At 41.3% G+C, this 20,208-nt stretch overlaps 1 protein-coding gene across 2 annotated transcripts; it reads right to left on the reverse strand.

The window, feature by feature from the left end:
- Nucleotides 1–2,564: 2,564 nt before the first annotated feature.
- LOC146389870 (complement C1q-like protein 4) lies at nt 2,565–10,967 on the reverse strand. Of its 2 annotated transcripts, XM_084913787.1 has the most exons (5): nt 10,763–10,967; nt 10,094–10,147; nt 3,275–3,337; nt 2,946–3,077; nt 2,565–2,842 (listed from the first exon to the last, which is right to left on the reverse strand). In XM_084913787.1, the coding sequence occupies exons 1-5, from the start codon at nt 10,965–10,967 to the stop codon at nt 2,565–2,567; spliced, it is 732 nt and encodes a 243-aa protein (XP_084769913.1). The 2 variants fall into 2 exon arrangements, with proteins under 2 accessions (XP_084769913.1, XP_084769914.1); XM_084913788.1 differs by lacking the exons at nt 3,275–3,337; nt 10,094–10,147.
- Nucleotides 10,968–20,208: the final 9,241 nt, after the last annotated feature.

Here is a 20,208-nt window from a genome sequence, read left to right on the forward strand (position 1 = left end):
TTTTCATTACTGAGGAGTTGGCAACACTGCACGCTTCCCAACAATCATGCACTCTCTTTCTCTCACACACATAGTGCAAGTGTAGCTCTTGCTGTTCTGAGAGTCTGTGGTGAATGTGATGTTATACACCCATGTACAAAGGTTGGTACTGCGACACTGGACTTGCTCTTACTCTGGGTTCCCTCTTTATTCCTGCACAAAGATAACAACACACACCGCAACATTCAGGTCTCAGAACAGTTACAACTTCATACAAAACATTAGAGCTAGGACATAAAGGTCTGGATGACCTCTGGAATCCTGCTTCTAAATTCAAACAAAACTGAAATTATTATAAAATCTTAGAAACATGGTGTTGAATGAGACTCTTAAGATTGCACACCTTCAGTCTGATTATTTGCTTTGCTTTAGGTTGTGTTTTCATTCTGATTTTTGGATTCATACTTTTCTTTGTTAAAATAGAAGTTTTTCCTGTCCTGTGTGCCCCATACCTAGTCTGTGTTTCTGTTAGGTCTCCCATATTTAGTCACTTTTGTAAATGTTTGTCATATTTATGTGTTTTAGTCTCAGTGTTAGTTTAATGTTTTATTTCCCACGTCAGTCTGACATAGTTCACCTGTGTCTTGTTTTCCCCAGCTGTAATTCCCTACTTAGCTTGTGCGTATTTAAGTCCTCAGTTTCCCTTTGATCGTTGTCACAAGCTGTGTATCCGTCCATTTATGCATCTCCCTGTCAGTTAATCATTTCTTGTTTGGTTATTTGTTAATTCAGTTGCAATAAAGCTACATTTTAACTTTAACTTCTGCCTACTGAGTCCTGCATTTGGCTCCTCTCTCTGCCACACACCACCCCTGAGCCAAATAATCACTATTTTGTGCACTAAAAGGAGGAGGAACCATATGGTTATTAGTTCCACGATTCACCTATCTCACATGACCAATGAACGTTTACCTAAAATACACTTTTTGAAATTTTCTCCAGTCATTTATCAGAACACTGAAACTCAAAATTCAACCAACCCTTCCAAAAACTGCTTACCGTCACCTTTGTTTGTTTCTGAACTCTACACATTAGTTATTGCTTCCTCACTCAAAGTAATTTAACCAGCCAGGCAACCCCCTCTCCATCTTCTACTTCAAGATAAGATCACAATTTAGCCTTCACAAGCCATTAGGCCGCAGGTGTCGAACTCCAGGCCTCGAGGGCCGGTGTCCTGAAGTTTTTAGATCTCACCCTGGGTCAACACACCTGAATCAAATGATTAGTTCATTACCAGGCCTCTGGTGAACTTCAAGACATGTTGAGGAGGTCATTTAGCCCAGCTGTCTTGTATCAACGTTACATCTAAAACCTGCAGGACACCAGCCCTCGAAGCCTGGAGTTCGACACCTGTGCTGTAGACGATGTTTTAAAAGCAGCTCTTTGTTCTAAACACCAGGTGTCACTTTACCTGTTATAGTAACTCCCAGCATTTTTAGGTTTGATCTCTGCTCTATGTATGAAACGCATATAAAGAAATCAACAGCGTTAGTTCAATGATGCTTTTATTTTGAAACTAAAGAACTGAAAGAAATGAACCCGAGTAAGTTTACAGTCAGTTATCCGTGTCTGGATTTGGATTCAGATGAAAAATAAGGAAACATTTCAGCTTCTAGAAATTCCTCCACAGCACTGACACACATTTTTATATCAAACTAAATCAGCTGTTTAAATTTTTATCATGATAGTGTAGGAATGTTTAGCTTATTTTAGAGTTTAGAAATGTGTTAAGATAGAATGGGGACACACACAAGTAAAAGTATGTAAACATAGCACTTAGTTTTATGGCACCTCGTAGAGGGTTTAGAAGGGGGGTCACTTATACAAAACTGCATGTAACAGACAAAGGAGTTGAGATCTGCAGAGAAAGTCCGGGGTCCTGTACATCTCCCTTCTAGAAGGTGTAATCAATAAGTGTGTATTAATAAAAGTGTTGTTAATTGACTACTGAGTCCCGGTGTTCTTTCTGGAGGCCTGACAAATATACGAACCGGGGTGAAACTGCTTTTTGCAACAATAGTCAGATTAAGTTTAACATCTGTTAAGTGTTTAAGAAAAATACCTCCATGATTATCAAAGAAGAGAAAAAAAGAGCTAAACTTAACAGGAAAGACTCCAGTTAAAAGCAAACATGTGGGCCAGCAGTCACCAAAATAACAGACTCACCAACACAGGACAGTGGAGCCAATAAAAAATAATGCAGTTTACCAACTTATAGATAATAGTCATGACCTAATGGAGGAGCAGCAGTTTATGAAGAGCCGACTCAAAGAAAGGACAAAGAGAATCACTGAGCATTTAACTGGATTTATTTGAATCAAAGATAACAAGAAGAAGTAAATTATCTGAGTCAGTAGAATCAGAGGAGAAGTAGAAACAAATAAACACAAAACCCAACCAGAAAGAGAGAGAGAGCAAGAAACTGATTCCAGCAGGTGATTTACTTCCTGTTTTACTTCTAAAAATGGCTAAGCTCCGCCCACACATGACAGTCCAAACAGGAAGTGTTCGAGGTGTAACACCTCTCACATGGTGAATATCAGATGACCACTGAAGGTGGTATGATGGTTTTGATTGTCAAATAGCCTTGCACCAGGATCAATACGTACAGACACCTGATCTCCAACCTCTAGGAGCAGTGAGGCTCCATTGGAGGTGCTCACACCCCCAGATGTTTGATGTTCAAATGTAATAAAAATTTTCTCTCCATTCCTGAACAAATAGGCACCTGCAGGAAAGTTTCCAAGTCCATATACGTTCCAGTCAAAGTGGTAGACTCCTCTCACTGGTGCAGTGAAAATACCTGTTGGACATTTGTTTTTGTTAAATGGAAAATCAGCTGTTAGAACATCTGGAACATCAACCTGACATCAGCATAGCTGAGAAGAGACATTCAGTGTTATTACCTGTGTGTGGTTTGTAGGCATTTCCAATGTTTGTGACAACATGTTTGAAAATCAGAATAATCTGAGTGTTAAAGGGTCCAATTTCTCCGCTGCCTTGATCCAGCAGACCGACTGAGAAAGCCACCTGTTTGACTGAGAGAGAGAGAGAAATGTCATTATTTGAAACTTTCTGTTTTAGAGTTAGACTCTTCCCAAAAAAGTGACCATGACAAAAACTTTAATCTCCAATGAAAGAAATGTTTGACAGCTGAAAGCATTTCAATGTCACAATGAAAATGTGTCAGATATTTCAACGTTTCTAGAGCAATGATCAGATTCTGACACAGTACCTTGTAGTTCGTGCTTCAGCTGGTCGATCTCGGTTTTCTGACTCTCAAGCTTTGCTACATGTTCTGACAAAATGCAAATTGAAAGAAATCATTATTTACACACAGTGATTTACATGTTTTTGTCTGTAAGTAAGAGAGTAACTTTGACTCTCATTCTGTTCATGCTACACTGAGCGGTGGTCTCCTCCACGTCCCCTCATCCTCCACCTCACACACTGCAGAGCCACAGGACCACACCTCCTACAGGTGCTGGGTGGAGAATGGTTGAAGAAGCAGACTTGTTTGACTGCATCACTGAACAAACTGACTCTCATTTGAAATCTGTGCAGTTAAACTCTGACATCTTTATCCAGTGTGTGTCTACTCTGTGTTTCTCTCCTTCACTTAGACATGAAACATAGACTGTATGTAAAAGATGGCTGTAACCACACCACTTGTCTGCTCACTTGTTTAACATGACAACCCATATGGACTCATACTCATGTAGCGCCTTTCTACTCATTTAAGCAATCAAAGGATGGATGGTGGCTGTAACCATGCAGCTGTAGCTCTGTTGGTTGATCAGGTGACCTCTGTGCCAAATGGCTACAGATGTGTGGGTTTGATTCCTGATTATGTAGCATAGTTCATACACACATAATTATTGTATTGACACCCTTTGCCGTGAATTTTCAGAATAACACCTCTGAGTGTATATTGGGATACATCAAAGAGGGGTCTGCTCAGTATAACAACTCTGAGCGAAAGTTGGATCAGATCGTCGAACGGCTCACAGCAGTCGTGAGTTCTCAGAATCGACTCTCTGAGCAAAAGGATGACAAGACCATGGACCGGAAGTTTGACAGCATCATAGCGAGGCTCGCGGCTCTCCAGCGGGAGATTGAGAGACCAGTGTCGGAGTGCTAAAGAACAGCTTTGAAATTCTCATGAGCTGCTCGCATAAAAGAAGAATCAACGACATCAACATCATAATGCGGACACCTCTTCGGCACCAGCTGGGGGCTCAAGGCTGGAGCCGAACAAAAACTCCCTGATAACGACTGTGTGTTGACTGTTCTCCCCACTCCATGCATGGCCACCTGGGTTGGCTCGTAGACTGTTTACTTAGTGTCCTTCGCCCTGCCAGGCTGTCTCAGCTGAACTATGGATACGCACACACATACACATACACTGATACGCACTCACTCATCCCCCCTCCCTTTCCAAATGCCTTTGATGCTTGCCCCCTGCTGGAGAACATGACGGGTCTGGGCCCGCGCTGGAATGGTAGCGCTGGGCAGGATGACTGCTGTGTTTCCCTCGGACTACTCCTCACCCCCTACCCAACACTGTGGCTTGTCACGTGCTAAATAATGTTGTACTGTGGACATTTATGTGCTCTCTGTGCTGAGGAGTTTTTTTGTTTCCCATTCTCATGCTGTCCTCCCATAGGAGCCCAGCATGAGTAGAGGTCTCATTTTCCTCTTCCACTTTCCCGTTGTAGCGTACTTTTCCAGTGTTTTTCTGTAATGCTGCCGATCTCCGACTTGTATCCCCATGTGATGTCTGTGTTGTGTGTGTAAGGTCGGGGGGGGGGGGGTTCTATTCCACTGCAGGGTGACCTGCATGTGGCCAATAAAGCCTTTCATTCATTCATTCAAACAGTTGAGTAGAGGTTGCTGGCTTCTGTCTGTAGGTGGCGCTACAGCATAAATACAGATTAAAATGTTCACAGAAATTAGGCCCAGATTTGCTAAAACAGCCTGTGAGTATAATGGTGAAACAGCACTAAAAGGTTTGGTGTTACGGTTCTGAGTCCTTGCGACCCAGCATTTTTTAGTCTTTTATATTTTGTATTATGGCTTATGTTCTGAATCCTTTGTTTTGCAGTTTTGATTATTATATTTATTTTTACCCTAGGTTTGGTTATGGCTATTATGGTTTTAGTTCTCAGGTTTTGTTATATGGCTTCCTGTGTTATATGTTGTGCTTTTTTGTGCCTTTGTGTCCTGCGTTTAAGCCCTCTGTTGTTTTACTTTGAAGGTCTGTGTCTCATGTCAGTGTGTCTAGTTTTGCTTACCCTGTCCTGCTAAGTCTGATTTCTCCCAGCTGTGTCTCCCTCATGTCTCTCATTCCCCTTGTTATCTCTCAGTGTATTTAAGCCTTGTGTTTGTCATTGTCAGTGTTGCAATCTCCCTCATATATGTCTGTGTGTTTTGTCAAGTCTGCCAAGTTTATTTTAGTTTGAAGTTTTGTTAACTCTCTTTACAGGTCCAGCAATAAAGCTGCCATTTTGGAATTTAAATTTTGCCACTGCATTTTGAGTTTGCATTTGGATCCTTTTCCTGCTTACCTGCACACAGACCATGACATTTGGCTAGTTTTAGGTGTGTTGTTCTGTTTTCTGAACACTGGTGCAGTCAGTTCATTACCTCCACAAAGGTGTTATATTGTTGGATGTGTTTGTGTGCATCTCATTCTTTGTGCCTGTAAACACAACAGCTCGAGAAATTTAGATTCTGATAAACCTTTGCACTGGCGTAGAGTGGAGTCATTTAATTCACTGTTCTTGATATAGTACAAAAATCATAACAACAGTTTGCTCAAGGTGATTTATATTTTAAGGTAAAGACGGTAAAATAAATGTTAATACATTAAAGTCTGGCGAACATCCACCAAGGTCAACTTAATGATTTATTGGATAAAAATGAACTAAAAGCCTTATAACTGAAGTTATGATTCTTACAAGGGTGATGTGTATTACCAACATATAGTAAGTACATATAACGATATTTCACTTGGTGGGCCTACATTCTCATTTTAGGTTTGACAGTGTTTTTAGTAGATAAAGGCAGATGGTTTCCATGGAGTGGAGCAGATGAGCTGAGAAAATTAGGAAGGAATGGCGGGAGATGAGAACAGAGGAAATTTCAGACGACAAAAGACCTTGGTAGAGGAGTAACCAGAACCCTCATTCCGCCTTGACTCTGAACTGAAGCTCTGACAGTGAAGCATGATGGGATTTTTTTAAGACTTGAGGTAATGGCCTAAAGCACAGGCTTCAAACTCCAGGCCTCGAGGGCCAGTGTCCTGCAGGTTTTAGATGTGTCCTTGATCCAACACAACTCAAAAGGTCTAAATCACCTCCTCAACACGTCTTGTAGTTCTCCAGAGGCCTGGTAATGAACTAATCATTTGATTCAGGTGTGTTGACCCAGGGTGAGATCTAAAACCTGCAGTACACCGGCCCCTCAAGGCCTGGAGTTCGACACCTGTGGCCTAATGGCTTGTGAAGGCTAAATTGTGATCTTATCTTGAAGTAGAAGATGGAGAGGGGGTTGCCTGGCTGGTTAAATTACTTTGAGTGAGGAAGCAATAACTAATGTGTAGAGTTCAGAAACAAACAAAGGTGACGGTAAGCAGTTTTTGGAAGGGTTGGTTGAATTTTGAGAGACTGATTAGAGGAGAACCACCTTCCATAATTATATCCCCCAAAACCTGTAGAGAGTTTAATTCCACCAAGCTGGATGGCTGAACCTCATAGAAGATCATGATACCATTGGGATGTTGTCAGAACCGCATGGAGAGCTGTCTTGAATGACTGTAGTAGGAAGGGTTTAGAACATGACTTGAATTGTCTGATGAAGTAGAGCTGTAGAAATCTTTGTCTGATGCGCTGACGGACAAAGGGGCCATTATGAGCAAATGGAAGGGTGAGTAAGATTATGTTACTCTTGCGAGACAAGATGTGTTAAAGTCATTCTCAAAAGGAGATCGCACGAAAACGAGAACGAACAGCTTGACGAGCCGGGGATGTCATTTATAGATAAGAGGCATGTTATCTATAAGGCATGTTTGGAGGTGTGGTCCCACTCCTGAAATTCAGATAAGTTATCTCCACAAAATATCCCATCACATTTGACCTTTGACCTCACTTTTTCACTTCACATCTGGCTTCCCTTCAGTTTAATCCCAAAATGTGATAAATATCTTACAAAAAAGTGTCAAGAGAAAGAGAGTGAATCCACAACAATAAAAATAATTATACTCAAAATTATGTCAACTATATTAAAAATGGTTTCAATAAATAAAAGTCTGGACTTTGCACTTTTTTACTGCATGACAAACTTCTTAAAGTACGTTTAAAAATAGGAAAGAAAACAAAATGAATACATACAAAATACAAAACTATTCCCTAAAAACTAAATACTGCCCAGAGACTGAGCTGCCTTGATTGAGGTTTGTGCTTCTTGTTTCACTATGATATGTTCAATCTGCCAGGAGTCAAACAGCTTTGCACAAACTAAGAGATGATGTTGAGCTGCAGGTGATTTACTAACAGGACAGGTGCAGCTTGTTAAGTCTGTGAAGGTTATCAGTCATCCAGGTCATCGTAGTCAAAGGAGCTTGCAAAGAAAAGCGTCTGGACTTCTTTAAGTTACTTGAAGACGTTTCACCTCTCATCCGAGAAGCTTCTTCAGTTCTAAGGTCAAATGGTGGAGAGTCCCAGATATAAACCTAGTGGGAGTATCCCCCCACAGAGGGACAAAAGGACCCCCTGATGATCCTCTAATCGCCTGAGCCAAGGTGTGAAACTGGGTGTGGGTCCCAATCAGCCAGAGTTTCGGGTGTGTTCATTGTGAAACCTGGCCCCACCTTATCATGCGAATTCCTGAGGTCAGATGGCCCAGGATGTGAGTGGGCGTTAAGGCGTCTGGGGAGGGATCTCAAAACTGGATTATAGATGGCAGAGAGTTGGTGTCGTAAACCCCCGCCTCTGTTCAAAGATGGTCGCTCACAGTGGACATAGATGGCTTCTTTCACTCCTCTTTCAAACCATCTGTCCTCTCTGTCCAAAATGTGAACATTGGCATCCTCGAAAGAGTGTCCTTTATCCTTAAGATGCAGATGGACTGCTGAGTCTTGTCCTGTGGAGGTGGCTCTTCTGTGTTGTGCCATGCGCTTGTGAAGTGGCTGTTTGGTCTCTCCAATGTAGAGGTCTGGGCATTCCTCGCTGCACTGTACAGCATACACCACATTGTTAAGTCTGTGTTTTGGCGTTTTGTCTTTCGGGTGAACCAGTTTTTGTCTGAGCGTGTTGCTGGGTCTGAAATGCACCGGGATGTCATGCTTGGAGAAAACTCTCCTAAGTTTTTCTGATACACCGGCTACATAGGGGATGACAATGTTGTTGCGTCTGTCCTTCTTATCCTCCCTCGCTGGTGTCTGGTCTTCTTTTCTGTGCCTCTTTGCTGACTTTAAGAACGCCCATTTAGGATAGCCGCACATTTTGAGTGCTTCCTTTACATGTGTGTGTTCCTTCTTTTTCCATTCAGGCTTAGAGGGAACATGTTCTGCCTGGTGGTGTAGGGTCCTAATTACTCCAAGTTTGTGTTCCAAAGGGTGATGGGAGTCAAAGAGGAGGTACTGGTCCGTGTGTGTGGGCTTCCGGTAAACTGCGATGTTGAGTTTGCCGTTCTCTTCAATGTGCACAGCGCAGTCCAGGAAAGGCAAACAGTTGTCCTTTGTGTCTTCCCTGGTGAACTTGATGTTTTTATCCACAGCGTTAATGTGCGCAGTGAAGGATTCCACTTCTTGTGTCTTGATTTTGACCCAGGTGTCATCCACATATCTGTACCAGTGGCTGGGTACTCTTCCTTTGAAAGAGCCAAGAGCCTTCCTTTCCACTTCCTCCATGTAAAGGTTGGCTACAATAGGTGACACGGGGGAGCCCATGGCACAGCCATGTTTTTGTCTGTAAAAGCCTTCGTTGTATTTGAAATATGTAGTGGTGAGGCAGAGGTCTAACAGTGTGCAAATCTGATCGGGTGTCATCAGGGGGTCCTTTTGTCCCTCTGTGGGGGGATACTCCCACTAGGTTTATATCTGGGACTCTCCACCATTTGACCTTAGAACTGAAGAAGCTTCTCGGATGAGAGGTGAAACGTCTTCAAGTAACTTAAAGAAGTCCAGACGCTTTTCTTTGCAAGCTCCTTTGACTGCAGCTTGTTAAGTGTAATCAAAAAAACCTGTAAATAAAGGTCATACATACATACTCTCATCAACCACAACGGTGACAAACAGGAAGAATCAGAGAAAAGAACGATTTTCTGCACTGAGCTAGAGGTTCTAGTTGACCGATGAAAATGTTTAATGATGTTCTCCAAAATCTGAACATTCAGCCTGACTGTCAGAGAGCTGTTGGTGAGTCTATTTTAGAAAGACATGAGCCGCGGACATGTTTTATATATGCACGGAATAGTTTTCTATACTAGATCACTGCAAAAAGTGCAGCCTGACCTAATGTCCACCCTACTGTTACTCATTTTATTAAGATTTAAAAATCTAGTTGGTATTGCTATGGTGAACAACCTTCAGTAAAAGTAATAAATCACACAGCAATAGTAAATTCATGCAGTTGTAAAAAGCACATATTACGTAAAGTATTCAGAATACGTTACTCTCATTGAGTAACGCAACAGAATATGTTACAAAATACATTTTGGGGCATGTAATCTGTAGTGGAATAAATTTTAAAAGTATCCTTCCCAACACTGACAGTTGTTCGTACCTGAACAGGTAACTGAGGTCGAGGTTATTGATTCACTGGTCGTGGTGCTGAGAGTTGTACACAAAGTAAATAATGTACTTAAATATAGTCACAGTGCATGCTCCAAGATCACATTATGCTCTGCTGAAATTATGCTTTTGATTTAACAAAGGAAACTTCAACTGCTGTGAACATTCCAGCAGAGGTGGATCAAACAATTATATAAATGTGAACATGTGTCAGAAATATGAATATATTAACATTTCTATAGAAAGATTTCTACAAAATACCTTCTGACTGCAGCTTCAGCTGGTCGATCTCAGTCTCCAGCTTTGCTGCTTGTTCTGAGAAAAATGAAAAAGAAAAAACTCACAGACACAGACTTTAAATGATGGTTAGAATTGTTGTCTCAGCACAGAAACGGGTTTTTAAGTAAATGTAGAAGTATTTGGTTTGGAAGTGTTTGCCATGAAGAGGAGCTGTGAGCATTTTCATTATAAACACATTCCAGTCACTTCCTGATGCTGAGATGAAAAGAGACGTTTTTGGCTCCAGTGTCTGATATTAAGATATTTTACAATGAAAACAAATCTGGAAGATTACATTTTACCATCAAAACTGTGTCAGAAACAGACAGACTTCAACATTTCTACAGAAATTATCAGAATATGATGATTTCCACACAATACCTTTGGACTGCAGCTTCAGCTGGTCGATCTCAGTCTTCTGTCTCTCCATTTCTTTTAGCTTTGCGGCCTGATCTGAAATAAACGAAAATGATTTTTTTTTTATTTCACTGCATTAATAATTGCAATGAAAACTAATATTTTTAAAAGATATTCAATTTCACAAGACAGCACAGAACCATGAATGTTTGTCATTCCTCATTTCTGTCACTCTGATTATTTCTGAGGTGATTTTGATTTTCTGTAACACAATGACCTGACATGATACTCTACCTTGATTCTCTTCCTGAAGGACAGTAATTCGCTCTGTCTGTAAAGCCAGTGAGACTGCCATCTCTCTGAGCACAGCATGGATGTCCTGTGGACAGGGTTGTTGGTTTGAAATGTGCTGGTCAACAATTTCATTATCTGTCTCAGTCTGATTTGTGGAAACAGAGCAGACCAGGGGCAACAGTGTGAAAAAGACCATGATCTCCATTCTGTCAGTGAAAACTCAACAGTATCTGTGTCATCTGCAAACCTTACTGACTTTTATATTACACAGTACAAAGGGGAGGTGACTGTATCATTAGATTCAGTAACCCTGTGATAACTGAGGGCATAAGTAATTCTAGTAAATCACTAACTAATGTAATCTTTATGACTTCAAGACAGACTACAAGGAAAACAACAAGTAACTATCAATGATTGTTAACTCACAGCAAATCAGGTCAACACATGTTCATTGTAAAAAAGAGCAAATATGATCTCCATGAAGGGATTTTTATTCAGAGGAAACTTTAATCTGGAAACATGGATTAATCAACACAAATCATTTTCCATATCTAGGATTATTTATTGTCATCACTGATTAACAATAAATTAATTACAAAAACAGAACAGGCTGACAAAGAGACAAATGGTCTATGTGGTCTAAATATTTATGTAATGTTTGACTTACAGATACAAGGTTAAAGGAGATCATGTGACATTGAATACTAGAATTTAAATAACCATTATGAACTTCCACAAACTCAGCACTCTGTTGACCTGTGTTGTATTCTCTGTTTTATTCCTTTAGTTCTCAGCAGTAATGATGTTATGAACATCCTTCAAACTGTCACAGATGTATCATCAAGGAAAGCAGCTTTACAAACTGCACACCTTTATTTAGACTTCTTCTCTGTTTTTAATCTCTGAGCTGACTTCAACAATAACTTCGTCTAAACCATCAACATGTCTATTAGAACCCATCCCAGCAACACTGCTCACAGATGTTTTACCTTCGCTTCCACATTAAATCAGGTGAGTTTCTGTTCATCAACAGGAAAAGTAAAAGAACTCAGGTTGGTGTGATTACAAGTTTTTCTAAATCCTCCTCCTAAAGCACCAGACAGACCTTTCTGTCCACACCAGTGTACATACACACAATCTTTACTCACCTGATCACCAAATCTTATTCCCTGCTAGGTCATCCTCTTCCTCCAAAAGAAATAAGAGTTTTACTTTGGGGTTCAAAGCTTCTTTGTCTCCGGTTTCCTCCACCAGCTGAGCAGCTTTCCATCAGACACAAGTCTGTCCCCATCCTCCAGCTCTGATGCATTTCTGTTTGGTGGTTCTATCCTGGTGAGCATCTCCTTCATGCATCCTAGATGCATGAAGGAGTGTTTCCGCAGGTCCTTCCTCCCTGCAGCTGTCAGACTGTACAATCAGAACTGCTCCCAACAAACAGATGTTTACATCTGCGCTGTAACTGCAATAAGTTAATTAACCGATTCGCACTACAACCTGGTTTGCCTCTTATCTGTAGTTATTTTTATTTAATTTAATAACTGTACAGTACTCTCTGTATATAGTAACCATTGTCCTTAATGTAAATATGTAAGAAAAAATGTTTCTGTTCTGTGTCCTGTGTACTGTTTGTTTGTATATGTGTCTTTTTGGCTGCTGTTACAATCAAATTTCCCCCTTGTGGGACAATTAAATGATTAAAGGATTATTCTAGGTGCAGGATGTCTACAGAAGCACAGACGGAGCAGCCACACAGCTGTCCAAGAAGGCAAGCTGCATGTAGCGCCAAAGCTTTATCAACAGGCATCACCTCTCAGACACCCACTAACATTTAGACACGTGTGCACGCTGATGAGGACGATGCTGATGATGTTCAAAGAGTGTTGCAGGATGCAGAGCCCACGGTGCAGCTTAGGACTGGATAAATGATCACGTTAACCTCAGTTATGATTGTTGGTTCACTCATGAACACAAGATCATTGGAATAAAATGATTCTTTTTGCATTAACAGTCATTATGAAGTACACCTCTTTCCTTTGTAGAAGTTTAAACACACTCACAGTTTAGTTCAGCTCAAGCCAAGATGTCAGAAAGAAGCTTTGAAAAGCTCAACACTATTGTGTGTCTCTCTTGCATTTTGTCATCTATATGTCATGGGGCAGAAGTAAATTTAATTATTTATTTTCTTGTATTCGGTTGTTTTGATAGTTTACATGGTTCTATATTTATTATTTGCATGCTTTTATTTTGAAAGGTTAGTATTATTTCCTATCCAAATCTTCCCATCTTCACCATCTGCTCAGTCACCTGTTATAAAAGTGAAGCAGAGCGGACACACAGCAGGGTCACAGCAGAGCGAGCAGCAGAATGGTCATCATGGAAACCTGTCCACGGAGTTCTGTCTGTGGAGCTGACGTCAGTGGACGAGGAGCTGGACCCAGAAAAATAAGAGACTCAACTTGTGAAAGAGTGATCGCTTAAGAGATGATCTGTGTTTCGACTGTTGCACCCATGCACATCAGAGTTTGATCTTGTGTCAATCTCCTGGATTGGAAACCAGCTTGTGCTGTACCTCAGATGGTGAATACAGATACTAATATACCAGAATATTGACACAATTCTACATTCTTGCCAAAAGTGTTTGCAAACAAACACAAACATTTGAAATTCACCATCTCATCCACAGCAGTGATCTACTATGTGAGAGAGAAACTGTCCATTTCATCTTCAACTACATGAACAAGGTTTTATTGTGTTGAACCATTTCTTAGATCTTAAAGTGAAGCTGATTACACTCAGACACTGAAGGAAACCTCTCACTGTACTTTATATAAATGCTGGATGACAGTGCAGAACAACAGTTTGTAACATGTAGAAAATGCTCTGATAGTTTCCATCTGTACCTCGACCCAGATTGTTAAAACAACCTCACCCTAACCTTGCAATGCTTCATATCAAAGTTTTAGTAATATTCAATGTCCATTAAGATTAAATGTATCCAGCTTATAGGAAAAAGTCCTTGTGACTGATCCTTCTTTAAGGGGTCCAGACTCATAGCAGGTCCATTTAACAACAAAGTTATCAGGCTGTCATTGCTTCCTGTGAACACTTTAAACTTTGGATCTAAATGGCACAATTAGCCTTGGGCAAAAAGTCAAAGTCCAGTTTTATGAGTACAGAAAACACGTGCATGATATTTGTTTGTGAATGAGTGATGGGAACTGATGACACTGTATTTCCTCATACTTCTGGAGCTTTGACAAACTGACTGATGTTTGTTGTTGTATCTGCAGGCCCAGCATCCTGATGGAAGTCTGGTTCGGCTCTCTCATAAAAAGAAAAGTCCTCATCTCTGGTCCTCTGAGTCTTACAGCAGATAACACAGAGGTCAGATGAAGTTTATGTGGGTGCTTTAATGTCCAAGTGTCTTTCCTGCTCGCCCTGATATGAAAAAGCCTGAGTAGCCCTGCAGGTCAAATCTGATCAGTCACAGATGTTATGGCTAAATTTAAGAACACTGTCCATTTCATTAAAAGTAATGAGCAGATACTGAGGGCAAATTCTATAGCAACAAAATTTCAGCACAATAAGGTGTATGAGTTTGGAACAAATAAAGTTTACTTACAATAGTAAGGTGTTATTGTCATCAACTATTGATGGGGTTATTGGCAAGAAGAATGTTGCTGAAATATGGAGAAAATATTACAGCAAAATCCTTAACTGTGTAAAGAGTGAAATATTTCATTTATCTGATATTGGTTTCAATAATGGCGTGACTATTCAACCTGAAAAGTACAACTTGCCATTAAGAGGATGCCTCCAAATAAAGCTGGTGGTTTAGACCAATTATCAGCAGCTGTCAAGTTAAATGAATGTAAAACTGGGTGTATGCTGGGCAATCTTCTTGTTTATCATTAAATGTACGTTGAGGATTTGGTAATTTTGTCTCCTTTCAGTGCTGGTTTGCAGCAGATACTTGCAGTTAGTGCTAGTTATGGTGCCCAGTATGATATTGCTTTTAACCCTAAAAAGAGTTTTATTGTGATCGCTACAACTGAGGAGGAATTTTCCTTAAACTTCCAAGACGGACATCTGCAAGTCAAATGTTTTTTCATGAGTAATGTCCCAACTTTTCGCGCCTTACTGAAGAACTAAGTACAAATTTATGTGCCGTTGTTACGACCCGGCTCAAAAGCCGCAACATAAAAAAAACAAAAAAAACAAACAAAGATGAATACCAGAGTGTTAGTGAGAAGAGGTTTTATCTTAAAATGGAATACCAGGTTGGCTAAAATGGCTGGTCCCACCAAGGCAAAGACAAGTGAGCTTCCCGGGAAGCTTGCCTCAGGTATGCTTTTATCCACACCTGACTAGGTGTGGCCAATTAGCACCAGCTGAACACATTGAGATGATTAGGGGCTGCAGAGGGACATAACAACGTTCAACAGTAAAAGCTTTGCCAGTTCTAACATGTGGTGGCACAAAGTATGTGTCAAGGTTTTATAAACTTGGAAACACGTGTCTGTATATTTTGTCTTTGTTGTTTAGTTTTAATAATAATGGATTGCATTTATATAGCGCTTTTCAAGGCACCCAAAGCACTTTATAATGCCACTATTCATTCACTCTCACACACTGGTGGAGGCAGCTACAGTTGTAGCCACAACTGCCCTGGGACAGACTGACAGAAGCGAGGCTGCCATATCGCGCCATCGGCCCCTCTGGCCAACACCAGTAGGCAGTAGGGTAAAGTGTCTTGCCCAAGGACACAACGACCAGGACAGAGAGCCCGGGGATCGAACCGGCGACCTTCCAGTTACAGATATGCTTCCCAACCCCCTGAGCCACGGTCGCCCAAAATGATATGATGACTCATTTTGTCTGAAATCAAATCAAATATGATATAACTGTTACTTTAAAAGGCTGGAGGAACCTGAGCTATTTACACCAAAACTAATTACAATTTCTTAAAATTGTAATTAATTAAAAAAAATAATACCCAAATCACCTGAACTCTACTTTCTAACTAACCTACTGTGAGCTGAATTTGCTTCTATCTTTGATGAGGAGAGGTTGGAGGAAGGATGAACACAGCCAGGTCTAAATATGCTCTAATCCCCGAGTTCTGTGTTGATGATAATCACCCAACAGGACAGCAGCATCCAGTGGACGTATGATGTCAATCAACATCCTTCTGAATGATCCATCTAACATGGCAACAATGAGCAGATAAAAAGCCAAAAATCATCTCACAGAAGACAAAAGGGAAGAAGCCTGAATCTCTTCTTCACCTCACTTTTATACCTGCTCACCCTTTCCCTCCTACTCCTACTGCAGCATTTGAGTGCAACACAAATGGTTAGCTAACAGCCTGACAGTGAAATGTCTCTAGATGTATATGGATGTGGTGTTGTCTCAAACATAAAGCAGTATTTATTTAAATGCTAAATAAATGTGCTGCTCAGATGAAAGTAAACTGAAAAAAAGCGATTACAATATAAATATTTAAAATAAATAACAGGATCACGTGCTTCACCTCTCTCAACCTCAGTGCGGGTGTAATACCCTCTCTGACCACAGGGTGGCACTGTTGCACGTCACATTTGATAGAATCAGGAACAGATGGTCGTTTGGAGCACTTTTAGTGACATGTTGGACTAATTTAACAAAGACAGCAACAAATGATCTGATGTGAAAAGCTTCAGGTGTATGAAGAGTGGAGGAAAGAAGGAGGAGCAGTGAAGGCACCTGAACACCACGGAAAACACCCACAATATTCAAAACAACTTTATTGTCCACTTTTTGTGTACAAAGTCATTTGTCTTTAATTCAGTCACATGAACACATCACACGCAGACAGGACAGAGTGCAGTGAAACACATAATCACATGTTTATACTCATCATGTGTGTTTTATCTGTCTTTGGTCTTTTGCTGTGCACTTTGGAAATTTATTTAATAAACCTCTAATAAACTAATCGAATAAAAAAGTCACATCAAACTGTTTTTCTGTGTTCTTTCCTCTTGGCTGCTTCCTTGTGGGTAACCTCCACCATGGTTCACTGTGCAGCCGGCTGATGCTGCAGTCGCTCAGAAAAAGGAGAATAAAAGTGGAGAAATCCCACAGACAGCCTAAGTGATGAAAAATGACAACAATATAAAACATTCAAAACCTGTAAATACACAGTCAGGAGTTTAAACCACACCAACATGAAGCTCTATGTTTGATTTATTCAAATTAAAGAAAAGATCAAAGTGTGCAGAGCTCAGACTGAGGGCGTCGTCTCACCGCAGAGAGTCTTTAAAGCCTGTTGATGAGGAAGGTTAGTTTAGGAGACGTTTACAGGGAGTGCAGAATTATTAGGCAAATGAGTATTTTGTCCACATCATCCTCTTCATGCATGTTGTCTTACTCCAAGCTGTATAGGCTCGAAAGCCTACTACCAATTAAGCATATTAGGTGATGTGCATCTCTGTAATGAGAAGGGGTGTGGTCTAATGACATCAACACCCTATATCAGGTGTGCATAATTATTAGGCAACGTCCTTTCCTTTGGCAAAATGGGTCAAAAGAAGGACTTGACAGGCTCAGAAAAGTCAAAAATAGTGAGATATCTTGCAGAGGGATGCAGCAGTCTCAAAATTGCAAAGCTTCTGAAGCGTGATCATCGAACAATCAAGCGTTTCATTCAAAATAGTCAACAGGGTCGCAAGAAGCGTGTGGAAAAACCAAGGCGCAAAATAACTGCCCATGAACTGAGAAAAGTCAAGCGTGCAGCTGCCAAGATGCCACTTGCCACCAGTTTGGCCATATTTCAGAGCTGCAACATCACTGGAGTGCCCAAAAGCACAAGGTGTGCAATACTCAGAGACATGGCCAAGGTAAGAAAGGCTGAAAGACGACCACCACTGAACAAGACACACAAGCTGAAACGTCAAGACTGGGCCAAGAAATATCTCAAGACTGGTTTTTCTAAGGTTTTATGGACTGATGAAATGAGAGTGAGTCTTGATGGGCCAGATGGATGGGCCCGTGGCTGGATTGGTAAAGGGCAGAGAGCTCCAGTCCGACTCAGACGCCAGCAAGGTGGAGGTGGAGTACTGGTTTGGGCTGGTATCATCAAAGATGAGCTTGTGGGGCCTTTTCGGGTTGAGGATGGAGTCAAGCTCAACTCCCAGTCCTACTGCCAGTTTCTGGAAGACACCTTCTTCAAGCAGTGGTACAGGAAGAAGTCTGCATCCTTCAAGAAAAACATGATTTTCATGCAGGACAATGCTCCATCACACGCGTCCAAGTACTCCACAGCGTGGCTGGCAAGAAAGGGTATAAAAGAAGAAAAACTAATGACATGGCCTCCTTGTTCACCTGATCTGAACCCCATTGAGAACCTGTGGTCCATCATCAAATGTGAGATTTACAAGGAGGGAAAACAGTACACCTCTCTGAACAGTGTCTGGGAGGCTGTGGTTGCTGCTGCACGCAATGTTGATGGTGAACAGATCAAAACACTGACAGAATCCATGGATGGCAGGCTTTTGAGTGTCCTTGCAAAGAAAGGTGGCTATATTGGTCGCTGATTTGTTTTTGTTTTGTTTTTGAATGTCAGAAATGTATATTTGTGAATGTGGAGATGTTATATTGGTGTCACTGGTAAAAATAAATAATTGAAATGGGTATATATTTGTTTTTTGTTAAGTTGCCTAATAATTATGCACAGTAATAGTCACCTGCACACACAGATATCCCCCTAAAATAGCTAAAACTAAAAACAAACTAAAAACTACTTCCAAAAACATTCAGCTTTGATATTAATGAGTTTTTTGGGTTCATTGAGAACATGGTTGTTGTTCAATAATAAAATTATTCCTCAAAAATACAACTTGCCTAATAATTCTGCACTCCCTGTACAGCTCACAGCTCATCGGCTGTGTCAGGAGGTAAAGCAGGAACTCAGCCTGTTATTGATTATTGATTTATTACCTCTGATTCTCTGCTGAAGTGAAACCTCCTTCTTCAGTGGCCACAAACGAGTCACCAGGTTTTGAGCCTTCTCGTAATTATGAAAGTCAGATTTAGGTGTGACTGTCACAGCGTCATGCTTACAGAATGTGAGGTTCTTCCTCAGATCATCAGAATCAAACTTCAGCACCTGGAAAAGAAAATGAACAGAGAGAAAAAGACGAGCAACATTTTTACACAAAAAAACCTACAAAATGAAACTCAAACAGAACTGAAACGTTCAAGTTTATTTACAGAAAACATTTTTATTTATTCATTTTCACTGATGTCATCAAACCTCCAAACACACCAACTCTGGCAGAAACACACAAAGACCAAAAACTCAGAAAGACAAGAATCAAAAAGCTCCCTCCAGCTTTAAGATGATTAAACACACAATAATGTTCCTGATGTTTCTTCAGGTGTGTGAGGAGGAGGAGCAGTGAAGATACCTGTCCTCTCTCCACATGTAGGGCGATAGTGATGTGGTCCCAAACATAAAACCGCTCAGTAACCTTCTCGGCATCCATCAGGTTTTCCTCACGCCTTTCAATCAGCTCATATCTGAGAGGAGGCAGCGTCTCAATCAGCTGACAGTGTTAAAGGTCACGTACTGGGGACATTACTCTGCCCTGAAAATCTTAGAAATATAGTATCTAACCAGATTCTTACTCTGGATGGCATTACCTTGGCCTCCAGTAACACTGTGAGGAACCTTGGAGTCATTTTTGACCAAGACATGTCCTCCGGTGCACATAATAAACAAATATGTAAGACTGCTTTCTTCCATTGGTGCAACATCTCTAAAATTAGAAATATCCTGTCTCAGAGTGATGCTGAAAAACTAGTTCATGCATTTATTACTTCCAGGCTGGACTACTGTAATTCATTATTATCAGGATGTCCTAAAAACTCCCTGAAAAGCCTTCAATTAATTCAAAATGCTGCAGCAAGAGTCCTGACAGGGACTAGAAAGAGAGAGCAGGTTTCTCCTGTATTAGCTCCCCGTTAAATCCAGAACTCAAAATCCTGCTCCTCACATACAAGGTGTGGTGTGAATGAGACACGGCGAGACGACGGGTGACAGTTTTGAGCCATTTTATTACATGTGGCTGCAGCTCTCAAGCTGCCAGCCGCAAATACACCACACCACAAAAACCACACCAACCCCTGAGTCCCCGTGTTTTACCAGGCGGGTGTGATTGCGGATGCCGTGCAGGTGAGTCCGCACGGCACCGCCGACTACGCCTTGCCACACACCCCCATCGCCCGATTGAGGCCGGGGAGCCATCCGGCCGAACCTACTCCCCCCAACCGGCTTCCAACCTGGCGACAGGGCCCTGTCCATTCCGGGGGCCGTCCACGCCTCCAGCGGTGGCAGCGACGCTGGTCTGGAGGCCGGCCACGCCTCCAGCGGTGGCCGGCATGGCCCTGCAAGCACGGTCGTGAGC

This window comes from Perissodus microlepis, chromosome 3 (assembly GCF_051167445.1).
Source record: "Perissodus microlepis isolate ML-2025 ecotype Zambia chromosome 3, ASM5116744v1, whole genome shotgun sequence".
NCBI lineage: Eukaryota > Metazoa > Chordata > Actinopteri > Cichliformes > Cichlidae > Perissodus > Perissodus microlepis.